Raw genomic sequence first — 13,270 nt, forward strand, 5'->3', positions numbered from 1 at the left:
GAACTACATCCAGATTGTGTAAAAGACGTTCCTTCTTTGAAGAAGGATTTGGGCACAAGGATGGGACAACAATCTCTTGATTGATGTTCCTGTTAGTGACTACCTTAGGTAAGAACCCAGGTTTAGTACGCAGAACTACCTTGTCTGAGTGAAAAATCAGATAAGGGGAATCACAATGTAAGGCTGATAACTCAGAGACTCTTCGAGCCGAAGAAATAGCCATTAAAAACAGAACTTTCCAAGATAACATTTTTATATCAATGGAATGAAGGGGTTCAAACGGAACACCCTGTAAAACGTTAAGAACTAAGTTTAAACTCCATGGTGGAGCAACAGCTTTAAACACAGGCTTGATCCTAGCTAAAGCCTGACAAAAGGACTGGACGTCTGGATTTTCTGACAGACGTCTGTGTAACAAGATGGATAGAGCTGAAATCTGTCCCTTTAATGAACTAGCTGATAAACCCTTTTCTAAACCTTCTTGTAGAAAAGACAATATCCTAGCGATCCTAACCTTACTCCAGGAGTAACCTTTGGATTCGCACCAGTATAGGTATTTCCGCCATATTTTATGGTAAATCCTTCTGGTAACAGGCTTCCTAGCCTGAATCAGGGTATCAATAACCGACTCAGAAAAACCACGTTTTGATAAAATCAAGCGTTCAATTTCCAAGCAGTCAGCTTCAGAGAAGTTAGATTTTGATGTTTGAATGGACCCTGTATCAGAAGGTCCTGTCTTAGAGGTAGAGACCAAGGCGGACAGGATGACATGTCCACTAGATCTGCATACCAAGTCCTGCGTGGCCAAGCAGGTGCTATTAGAATTACTGATGCTCTCTCCTGTTTGATTTTGGCAATCAATCGAGGAAGCAGCGGGAAGGGTGGAAACACATAAGCCATCCTGAAGTTCCAAGGTGCTGTCAAAGCATCTATCAGAACTGCTCCCGGATCCCTGGATCTGGACCCGTAGCGAGGAAGTTTGGCGTTCTGGCGAGACGCCATGAGATCTATCTCTGGTTTGCCCCAACGTCGAAGTATTTGGGCAAAGACCTCCGGATGAAGTTCCCACTCCCCCGGATGAAGAGTCTGGCGACTCAAGAAATCCGCCTCCCAGTTCTCCACTCCCGGGATGTGGATTGCTGACAGGTGGCAAGAGTGAGACTCTGCCCAGCGAATTATCTTTGATACTTCCATCATTGCTAGGGAGCTTCTTGTCCCTCCCTGATGGTTGATGTAAGCTACAGTCGTGATGTTGTCCGACTGAAACCTGATGAACCCCCGAGTTATTAACTGGGGCCAAGCCAGAAGGGCATTGAGAACTGCTCTCAATTCCAGAATGTTTATTGGAAGGAGACTCTCCTCCTGATTCCATAGTCCCTGAGCCTTCAGAGAATTCCAGACAGCGCCCCAACCTAGTAGGCTGGCGTCTGTTGTTACAATTGTCCAGTCTGGCCTGCTGAATGGCATCCCCCTGGACAGGTGTGGCCGATGAAGCCACCATAGAAGAGAATTTCTGGTCTCTTGATTCAGATTCAGAATAGGGGACAAATCTGAGTAATCCCCATTCCACTGACTTAGCATGCATAATTGCAGCGGTCTGAGGTGTAGGCGTGCAAAAGGTACTATGTCCATTGCCGCTACCATTAAGCCGATCACCTCCATGCATTGAGCTACTGACGGGTGTTGAATGGAATGAAGGACGCGGCATGCATTTTGAAGTTTTGTTAACCTGTCTTCTGTCAGGTAAATCTTCATTTCTACAGAATCTATAAGAGTCCCCAAGAATGGAACTCTTGTGAGAGGAAAGAGAGAACTCTTCTCTTCGTTCACTCTCCATCCATGCGACCTTAGAAATGCCAGAACTAACTCTGTATGAGACTTGGCAGTTTGAAAGCTTGAAGCTTGTATTAGAATGTCGTCTAGGTACGGAGCTACCGAAATCCCTCGCGGTCTTAGTACCGCTAGAAGGGCACCCAGAACCTTTGTGAAGATTCTTGGAGCCGTAGCCAATCCGAATGGAAGAGCTACAAACTGGTAGTGCCTGTCTAAGAAGGCAAACCTTAGATACCGGTGATGATCTTTGTGGATCGGTATGTGAAGGTAAGCATCCTTTAAATCCACTGTGGTCATGTACTGACCCTCTTGGATCATGGGTAAGATTGTCCGAATAGTTTCCATTTTGAACGATGGAACTCTTAGGAATTTGTTTAGAGTCTTTAAATCTAAGATTGGCCTGAAAGTTCCCTCTTTTTTGGGAACCACAAACAGGTTTGAGTAGAACCCTTGTCCTTGTTCCGACCACGGAACCGGATGGATCACTCCCATTGTTAACAGATCTTGTACGCAGCGTAGAAACGCTTCTTTCTTTATCTGGTTTGTTGACAACCTTGACAGATGAAATCTCCCTCTTGGGGGAGATAATTTGAAGTCTAGAAGGTATCCCTGAGATATGATCTCTAGTGCCCAGGGATCCTGAACATCTCTTGCCCAGGCCTGGGCGAAGAGAGAGAGTCTGCCCCCTACTAGATCCGGTCCCGGATCGGGGGCTCTCGGTTCATGCTGTCTTTGGGGCAGCAGCAGGTTTCCTGGCCTGCTTGCTTTTGTTCCAGGACTGGTTAGGCTTCCAGCCTTGCCTGTAACGAGCAACAGCTCCTTCCTGTTTTGGTGCAGTGGAGGTTGATGCTGCTCCTGTTTTGAAATTCCGAAAGGGACGAAAATTAGACTGTCTAGCCTTAGCTTTGGCCTTGTCTTGAGGTAGGGCGTGGCCCTTACCTCCCGTAATGTCAGCGATAATTTCTTTCAAACCGGGCCCGAATAAGGACTGCCCCTTGAAAGGTATATTAAGTAATTTGGACTTAGAAGTAACATCAGCTGACCAGGATTTTAGCCACAGTGCCCTGCGTGCCTGTATGGCGAATCCTGAGTTCTTAGCCGTAAGTTTGGTTAAATGTACTACGGCCTCCGAAATGAAAGAATTAGCTAGTTTAAGGACTCTAAGCCTGTCCGTAATGTCGTCTAGCGTAGAGGAACTAAGGTTCTCTTCAAGCGACTCAATCCAAAAAGCTGCCGCAGCCGTAATCGGCGTGATACATGCAAGGGGTTGTAATATAAAACCTTGTTGAACAAACATTTTCTTAAGGTAACCCTCTAATTTTTTATCCATTGGATCTGAGAAAGCACAGCTATCCTCCACCGGGATAGTGGTACGCTTAGCTAAAGTAGAAACTGCTCCCTCCACCTTGGGGACCGTTTGCCATAAGTCCCGAGTGGTGGCGTCTATTGGAAACATCTTTCTAAATATTGGAGGGGGTGAGAACGGCACACCGGGTCTATCCCACTCCTTAGTAACAATTTCAGTTAGTCTCTTAGGTATAGGAAAAACGTCAGTACTCGCCGGTACCGCAAAGTATTTATCCAACCTACACAGTTTCTCTGGTATTGCAACAGTGTTACAATCGTTAAGAGCTGCTAAGACCTCCCCTAGTAGTACACGGAGGTTCTCCAATTTAAATTTAAAATTTGAAATATCTGAGTCCAATCTGTTTGGATCAGAACCGTCACCCACAGAATGAAGCTCTCCGTCCTCATGCTCTGCGAGCTGTGACGCAGTATCAGACATGGCCCTAGCATTGTCAGCGCACTCTGTTCTCACCCCAGAGTGATCACGCTTGCCTCTTAGTTCAGGTAATTTAGACAAAACTTCAGTCATAACAGTAGCCATATCTTGTAATGTTATCTGTAATGGCCGCCCAGATGTACTAGGCGCCAAAATATCACGCACCTCCCGGGCGGGAGATGCAGGTACTGTCGCGTGAGGCGAGTTAGTCGGCATAACTCTCCCCTCGCTGTTTGGTGAAATTTGTTCACATTGTACAGATTGACTTTTATTTAAAGTAGCATCAATACAGTTAGTACATAAATTTCTATTGGGCTCCACCTTGGCATTGGAACAAATGACACAGATATCATCCTCTGAGTCAGACATGTTTAACACACTAGCAAAAAAACTTACAACTTGGTTATAATCTTTTTTAGCAAAAAAACGCACTGTGCCTCAAAGAGGTACTAACGATTAAATGACAGTTGAAATAATGAACTGAAAAAACAGTTATTGCATCAAACTTTAAAACAACACAACTTTTAGCAAAGGTTTGTTCCCATTAGTAAAAAACAACACTAATTAAATTTGTACATAAGAAAACAAAACAACGTTTTTTATACACAGTCACTATAAGAATTCTCACAGCTCTGCTGAGAGAATTTACCTCCCTTCAAAGAAGTTTGAAGACCCCTGAGATCTGTCAGAGATGAACCGGATCATGCAGGAAATATAAAAGTAGCTGACTGGAATTTTTTGATGCGTAGCAAAGAGCGCCAAAAACGGCCCCTCCCTCTCCCACACAGCAGTGAAGAGAAACGAAACTGTCACAATTAAAGCAAAAAACTGCCAAGTGGAAAATAATGCCCAAATATTTATTCACACAGTACCTCAGCAATGTAAACGATTCTACATTCCAGCAAAAACGTTTAACATGAGAATAGTTATTAAAAGGATTAGTGACCTTTAACACAGTAGTTCCGGTGAAATACCATCCCCAGAATACTGAAGTGTATACATACATGTCATTTTAACGGTATGGCAGGCTTTTCTCATCAATTCCATTCAGAAAATAAAAACTGCCACATACCTCAATGCAGATTCATCTGCCCGCTGTCCCCTGATCTGAAGCCTTTACCTCCCTCAGATGGTCGAGAACAGCAATATGATCTTAACGACTCCGGTTAAAATCATAGTAAAAAATCTCTGTCAGATTCTTCCTCAAACTCTGCCAGAGAAGTAATAACACGCTCCGGTGCTATTTTAAAATAACAAACTTTTGATTGAAGTCATAGAAACTAAGTATAATCACCATAGTCCTCTCACACATCCTATCTAGTCGTTGGGTGCAAGAGAATGACTGGGACTGACGTAGAGGGGAGGAGCTATATGCAGCTCTGCTGGGTGAATCCTCTTGCATTTCCTGTTGGGGAGGAGTTATATCCCAGAAGTAATGATGACCCGTGGACTGATCACACATAACAGAAGAAATAAAAAAGAACTAAGTTACAGAAAATAAAAAAATATTTACAAACATAAGAAAAATATTACAACAATTTTAAACTAATTACACCTACTCTAAGCCCCCTAATAAAATAACAAAGCCCCCCAAAATAATAAATTCCCTACCCTATTCTAAATTTAAAAAGTTACAAGCTCTTTTACCTTACCAGCCCTGAACAGGGCCCTTTGCGGGGCATGCCCCAAGAAGTTCAGCTCTTTTGCCTGTAAAAGAAAACATACAATACCCCCCCCCCCAACATTACAACCCACCACCCACATACCCCTAATCTAACCCAAACCCCCCTTAAATAAACCTAACACTAAGCCCCTGATGATCTTCCTACCTTGTCTTCACCATGCCAGGTTCACCGATCCGTCCTGGCTCCAAGATCTTCATCCAACCCAAGCGGGGGCTAGACATCCACTGAAGAAGTCCAGAAGAGGGTCCAAAGTCTTCCTCCTATCCGGCAAGAAGAGGACATCCGGACCGGCAAACATCTTCTCCAAGCGGCATCTTCGATCTTCTTCCATCCGGTGCGGAGCGGGTCCATCTTGAAGCAGGCGACGCGGATCCATCCTCTTCTTCCGATGTCTCCCGACGAATGACGGTTCCTTTAAGGGACGTCATCCAAGATGGCGTCCCTCGAATTCCGATTGGCTGATAGGATTCTATCAGCCAATTGGAATTAAGGTAGGAATTTTCTGATTGGCTGATGGAATCAGCCAATCAGAATCAAGTTCAATCCGATTGGCTGATCCAATCAGCCAATCAGATTGAGCTCGCATTCTATTGGCTGTTCCGATCAGCCAATAGAATGCGAGCTCAATCTGATTGGCTGATTGGATCGGCCAATCGGATTGAACTAGATTCTGATTGGCTGATTCCATCAGCCAATCAGAAAATTCCTACCTTAATTCCGATTGGCTGATAGAATCCTATCAGCCAATCGGAATTCGAGGGACGCCATCTTGGATGACGTCCCTTAAAGGAACCGTCATTCGTCGGGAGACATCGGAAGAAGAGGATGGATCCGCGTCGCCTGCTTCAAGATGGACCCGCTCCGCACCGGATGGAAGAAGATCGAAGATGCCGCTTGGAGAAGATGTTTGCCGGTCCGGATGTCCTCTTCTTGCCGGATAGGAGGAAGACTTTGGACCCTCTTCTGGACTTCTTCAGTGGATGTCTAGCCCCCGCTTGGGTTGGATGAAGATCTTGGAGCCAGGACGGATCGGTGAACCTGGCATGGTGAAGACAAGGTAGGAAGATCATCAGGGGCTTAGTGTTAGGTTTATTTAAGGGGGGTTTGGGTTAGATTAGGGGTATGTGGGTGGTGGGTTGTAATGTTGGGGGGGGGTATTGTATGTTTTCTTTTACAGGCAAAAGAGCTGAACTTCTTGGGGCATGCCCCGCAAAGGGCCCTGTTCAGGGCTGGTAAGGTAAAAGAGCTTGTAACTTTTTAAATTTAGAATAGGGTAGGGAATTTATTATTTTGGGGGTCTTTGTTATTTTATTAGGGGGCTTAGAGTAGGTGTAATTAGTTTAAAATTGTTGTAATATTTTTCTTATGTTTGTAAATATTTTTTTATTTTCTGTAACTTAGTTCTTTTTTATTTTTTGTACTTTAGCTAGTTTATTTAATTGTATTTATTTGTAGCAATTGTGTTTATTTAATTTATTGATAGTGTAGTGTTAGGTTAATTGTAGGTAATTGTAGGTAGTTTATTTAATTATTTTATTGATATGGTAGTGTTAGGTTTAATTATATCTTAGGTTAGGATTTATTTTACAGGTAATTTTGTTATTATTTTAACTAGGTAACTATTAAATAGTTCTTAACTATTTAATAGCTATTGTACCTAGTTAAAATAAATACCAAGTTGCCTGTAAAATAAATATTAATCCTAAAATAGCTATAATATAATTATAATTTATATTGTAGCTATATTAGGATTTATTTTACAGGTAAGTATTTAGCTTTAAATAGGATTAATTTATTTAATAAGAGTTAATTTATTTCGTTAGATTAAAATTATATTTAAGTTAGGGGGGTGTTAGTGTTAGGGTTAGACTTAGCTTTAGGGGTTAATACATTTATTAGAATAGCGGTGAGCTCCGATCGGAAGATTAGGGGTTAATAATTGAAGTTAGGTGTCGGCGATGTTAGGGAGGGCAGATTAGGGGTTAATACTATTTATGATAGGGTTAGTGAGGCGGGTTAGGGGTTAATAACTTTATTATAGTAGCGCTCAGGTCCGCTCGGCAGATTAGGGGTTAATAAGTGTAGGCAGGTGTCGGCGACGTTGAGGGGGGCAGATTAGGGGTTAATAAATATAATATAGGGGTCGGCGGTGTTAGGGGTAGCAGATTAGGGGTACATAGGGATAACGTAGGTGGCGGCGCTTTGCGGTCGGAAGATTAGGGGTTAATTATTTTAAGTAGCTGGCGGCGATGTTGTGGGGGGCAGATTAGGGGTTAATAAATGTAATATAGGGGTCGGCGGGGTTAGGGGCAGCAGATTAGGGGTACATAAGTATAACGTAGGTGGCGGTCGGAAGATTAGGGGTTAAAAATTTTAATCGAGTTGCGGCGATGTGGGGGGACCTCGGTTTAGGGGTACATAGGTAGTTTATGGGTGTTAGTGTACTTTAGGGTACAGTAGTTAAGAGCTTTATAAACCGGCGTTAGCCAGAAAGCTCTTAACTCCTGCTATTTTCAGGCGGCTGGAATCTTGTCGTTAGAGCTCTAACGCTCACTGCAGAAACGACTCTAAATACCAGCGTTAGAAAGATCCCATTGAAAAGATAGGCTACGCAAATGGCGTAGGGGGATCTGCGGTATAGAAAAGTCGCGGCTGTAAAGTGAGCGTTAGACCCTTTAATCACTGACTCCAAATACCAGCGGGCGGCCAAAACCAGCGTTAGGAGCCTCTAACGCTGGTTTTGACGGCTACCGCCGAACTCTAAATCTAGGCCTAAGTGTCACATGATCTGTCATTACATATACACACCTTTTTGAAAGGACCCAGAGGCTGCAACACCTAATCAAGAGGCACCACTAACCAAACACTGCCATGAAGACCAAGGAACTCTCCAAACAAGTAAGGGACAATGTTGTTGAGAAGTAAAAGTCAGGGTTAGGTTATAAAAAAATATCCAAATCTTTGATGATCCCCAGGAGCACCATCAAATCTATCATAACCAAATGGAAAGAACATGGCACAACAGCAAACCTGCCAAGAGACGGCCGCCCACCAAAACTCATGGACCAGGCAAGGAGGCATTAATCACAGAGGCATCACAGAGACCTAGTGTAACCCTGGAGGAGCTGCAGAGTTCCACAGCAGAGACTGGAGTATCTGTACATAGGACGACAATAAGCCGTACGCTCCATAGAGTTGAGCTTTATGGCAGAGTGGCCAGAAGAAAGCCACTACTTTCAGCAAAAAACAAAATGGCACGTTTTGAGTTTGCGAAAAGGCAGGTGGGAGACTCCCAAAATGTATGGAGGAAGGTGCTCTGGTCTAATGAGACTAAAATTAAACTTTTCGGCAATCAAAGAAAACGCTATGTCTGGCGCAAACCCAACACATCAAATCACCATCCCCACAGTGAAACATGGTGGTGGCAGCATCATGCTGTGGGAATGTATTTCAGCAGCCGGGACTGGGAAATTGGTCAGAGTTGAGGGAAAGATGGATGGTGCTAAATACAGGGATATTCTTGAGCAAAACCTGTACCACTCTGTGCGTGACTTGAGGCTAGGACGGAGGTTCACCTTCCAGCAGGACAATGACCCCAAACACACTGCTAAAGCAACACTTGAGTGTAAATGTGTTGGAATGGCCTAGTCAAAGCCCAGACCTCAATCCAATAGAAAATCTGTGGTCAGACTTAAAGATTGCTGTTCACAAGCGCAAACCATCCAACTTGAAGGAGCTGGAGCAGTTTTGCAAGGAGGAATGGGCAAAAATCTAAGGGGTAAGATGTGGCAAGCTCATAGAAACTTATCCAAAGCGACTTGGAGGTGTGATTGCCGCAAAAGGTGGCTCTACAAAGTATTGACTTTAGGGGGGTGAATAGTTATGCACATTGACTTTTTCTGTTATTTTTGTCCTATTTGTTGTTTGCTTCACAATAAAAAAAAAAAAAAACATCTTCAAAGTTGTGGGCATGTTCTGTAAATTAAATGATGCAAATCCTCAAACAATCCATGTTAATTCCAGGTTGTGAGGCAACAAAACACGAAAAATTCCAAGGGGGTGAATACTTTTGCAAGGCATTGTATGTTGTACCATGAAACAGCTAGAAAATCCCCTCTTTGTCTGTAATCTTGCAGCTAGCAGACTGCTAGCGCACTCACCTTTAGCATGTCATTGGTCTGCCGGGCCGCTGCATCATTCAGAGCACGAATGCGCAGGTCATCTTGGTATTCTTTGCAGTTCATTCCATCGTGTATGGCCTGAGATGAGAAGAAGTAAAATAAGTCTGGGGGTTAACGCAGTTATTCCTGTGCCGCCCCCACAAGAAGCTCCTGTATCCTTTTATAAGGGCGGCACTTGTACAAGTTTGCAGTGTATTTAACCCTTTAGCATAGGTTAAAGCGAAATAAAACCGTGATTTTTTCATAATTCAGATAGAACATACAATTTTAAACAACTTTCCAATTTACTTCTACTATCAAATTTTCCTTTTTTTTATTGTTATGCTTTGTTAAAAACAGGAAGGTAAGCTCAGGAGTGTGCACGTGTCTGCAGCATTATATGGCAGCAGTTTTGCAACAATATTATACATTAGCAAGAGCACTAGATGGCAGCAGTTTTATAACAATGTTATACATTAGCAGGAGCACTAAATGGCAGCAGTTTTATAACAATGTTATACATTATCAAGAGCACTAGATGGCAGCAGTTTCACAAAAATGTTATACATGAGCAAGAGCACTAGATGGCAGCAGTTTTGCAACAATATTATACATTAGCAAGAGCACTAGATGGCAGCAGTTTTATAATAATGTTATACATTAGCAGGAGCACTATATGGCAGCAGTTTTATAACAATGTTATACATTAGCAGGAGCACTAGATGGCAGCAGGTTTATAACCATGTTATACATTAGCAGGAGCACTAGATGGCAGCAGTTTAATAACCATGTTATACATTAGCAAGAGCACTAGATGGCAGCAGTTTTATAACAATGTTATACATTAGCAGGAGCACTTTATGGCAGCAGTTTTATAATGTTATACATTAGCAGGAGCACTAGATGGCAGCAGTTTTATAATAATGTTATACATTAGCAAGAGCACTAAATGGCAGCAGTTTTATAACAATGTTATACATTAGCAAGAGCACTAGATGGCAGCAGTTTTATAACAATGTTATACATTAGCAGGAGCACTATACGGCAGCAGTTTTATAACAATGTTATACATTAGCAGGAGCACTAGATGGCAGCAGTTTTATAACAATGTTATACATTAGCAGGAGCACTAGATGGCAGCAGTTTTATAATAATGTTATACATTAGCAGGAGCACTAGATGGCAGCAGTTTTATAACAATGTTATACATTAGCAGGAGCACTAGATGGCAGCAGCTTTATAACAATGTTATACATTAGCAAGAGCACTAGATGTCAGCAGTTTTATAACAATGTTATACATTAGCAGGAGCACTAGATGGCAGCAGTTTTATAATAATGTTATACATTAGCAGGAGCACTAGATGGCAGCAGTTTTATAACAATGTTATACATTAGCAGGAGCACTAGATGGCAGCAGTTTTATAACAATGTTATACATTAGCAAGAGCACTAGATGGCAGCAGTTTTATAACAATGTTATACATTATCAAGAGCACTAGATGTCAGCAGTTTTATAACAATGTTATACATTAGCAAGAGCACTAGATGGCAGCAGTTTTATAACAATGTTATACATTATCAAGAGCACTAGATGTCAGCAGTTTTATAAAAATGTTATACATTAGCAAGAGCACTAGATGGCAGCAGTTTTGCAACAATATTATACATTAGCAAGAGCACTAGATGTCAGCAGTTTTATAACAATGTTATACATTAGCAAGAGCACTATATGGCAGCAGTTTTGCAACAATATTATACATTAGCAAGAGCACTAGATGGCAGCAGTTTTATAATAATGTTATACATTAGCAAGATCACTAAATGGCAGCAGTTTTATAACAATGTTATACATTAGCAAGAGCACTAGATGGCAGCAGTTTTATAACAATGTTATACATTAGCAAGAGCACTACATGGCAGCAGTTTTATAACAATGTTATACATTAGCAAGAGCACTAGATGGCAGCAGTTTTTATAATAATGTTATACATTAGCAAGAGCACTAGATGGCAGCAGTTTTATAACAATGTTATACATTAGCAAGAGCACTAGATGGCAGCAGTTTTATAACAGTGTTATACATTAGCAGGAGGACTAGATGGCAGAAGTTTTATAATAATGTTATACATTAGCAAGAGCACTAGATGGCAGCAGTTTTATAATAATGTTATACATTAGCAGGAGCACTAAATAGCAGCAGTTTTATAACAATGTTATATATTAGCAGGAGCACTAGATGGCAACAGTTTTATAATAATGTTATACGTTAGCAGGAGCACTAGATGGCAGCAGTTTTATAACAATGTTATACATTAGCAAGAGCACTAGATGGCAGCAGTTTTATAACAATGTTACACATTTGCAAGAGCACTAGATGACAGCAGTTTTATAATAATGTTATACATTAGCAAGAGCACTAGATGGCAGCAGTTTTATAACAATGTTATACATTTGCAAGAGCACTAGATGACAGCAGTTTTATAACAATGTTATACATTAGCAAGAGCACTAGATGGCAACAGTTTTATAACAATGTTATACATTAGCAGGAGCACTAGATGGCAGCAGTTTTATAACAATGTTATACATTAGCAAGAGCACTAGATGGCAGCAGTTTTATAACAATGTTACACATTTGCAAGAGCACTAGATGACAGCAGTTTTATAATAATGTTATACATTAGCAAGAGCACTAGATGGCAGCAGTTTTATAACAATGTTATACATTAGCAGGAGCACTAGATGGCAGCAGTTTTATAACAATGTTATACATTAGCAAGAGCACTAGATGGCAGCAGTTTTATAACAATGTTATACATTAGCAAGAGCACTAGATGTCAGCAGTTTTATAACAATGTTATACATTAGCAGGAGCACTAGATGGCAGCAGTTTACCTAGGTATCTCTTCAACAAAGAACAACATGAGAACAAAGTTAATTTAATAATAGAAGTCGATTGGAAAGTTATTTTTAAATTATATTCTTTATCTGAATAATGAAAGAAAACATTTGGGTTTCATGTCCCTTTAACAACAGAAGACATGTCCATGTTATTGAAACAGACACAGAACGGAGAGCAGCGAATCCTAAAAAACAAAAACTATTGCGTATATCAATTTAAACAGTAATAATAGTATAAGGGTTTGTAGCTTTGTGTTGTGTGTGTTTTATATTTTTTATCTACAGCCCTAGTAATGCAATGAAACAACACAATACATATGTAATCTAAGGAGCACTGCATATTTATTACAGGATGAGTAACACACATCAATCAACTAACATACCCAAGTCAGCCATACAATAAGGAACCCTGTATTATTCCATTACAACACTGTAATAAAGATGCAGGCGTTCAGCTAGTATACTGTGTGATATAAGCCAGATACAAGTTCACTGCACAACCTTTCAGATTAAACGTGTGCATCGGATGGAGTTAAACCATTACTGAATTTGATGTCTGCTTAGACCTCTCTAACAGGCCATGTTTTGAGGATATATGAACTAGAGCACGGGTGAAATATTCAGCCGATTAGTAAGCATGGTTATTTTACCTGCTCTCATATAAGGTAATCCCAAAAACCTGGCCTGTTGGGGGAACCTGAGGACAGGTTTGAAAACCAGTGGTTTAGACTGATATATATATATATATATATATACACACTGACTATACTGGTAAGACCATAACTACAATAGACACAAGAGAATGGGAAAAGCGCAGGTGCTTGTTACAATCAGGTATGCCTTGTTGCTGAAGAGGGCGTGGCCTAGTTATGCAAATGATATGTAAGTGAACACTGATAGACCATT

At 41.3% G+C, this 13,270-nt stretch overlaps 1 protein-coding gene across 1 annotated transcript in view; it reads right to left on the reverse strand.

Annotated features, from left to right (window-relative positions):
- The window catches only part of LOC128661747 (ranBP-type and C3HC4-type zinc finger-containing protein 1), a 122,754-nt gene that overhangs the window by 26,497 nt on the left and 82,987 nt on the right, over nucleotides 1-13,270 (reverse strand). The window contains exon 5 of the mRNA XM_053715967.1: nucleotides 9,462-9,560. Coding sequence (XP_053571942.1) covers nucleotides 9,462-9,560 — 99 coding nt within the window. The remainder of the gene's footprint in view (nucleotides 1-9,461; nucleotides 9,561-13,270) is intronic.

Source organism: Bombina bombina, chromosome 5 (assembly GCF_027579735.1).
Source record: "Bombina bombina isolate aBomBom1 chromosome 5, aBomBom1.pri, whole genome shotgun sequence".
NCBI lineage: Eukaryota > Metazoa > Chordata > Amphibia > Anura > Bombinatoridae > Bombina > Bombina bombina.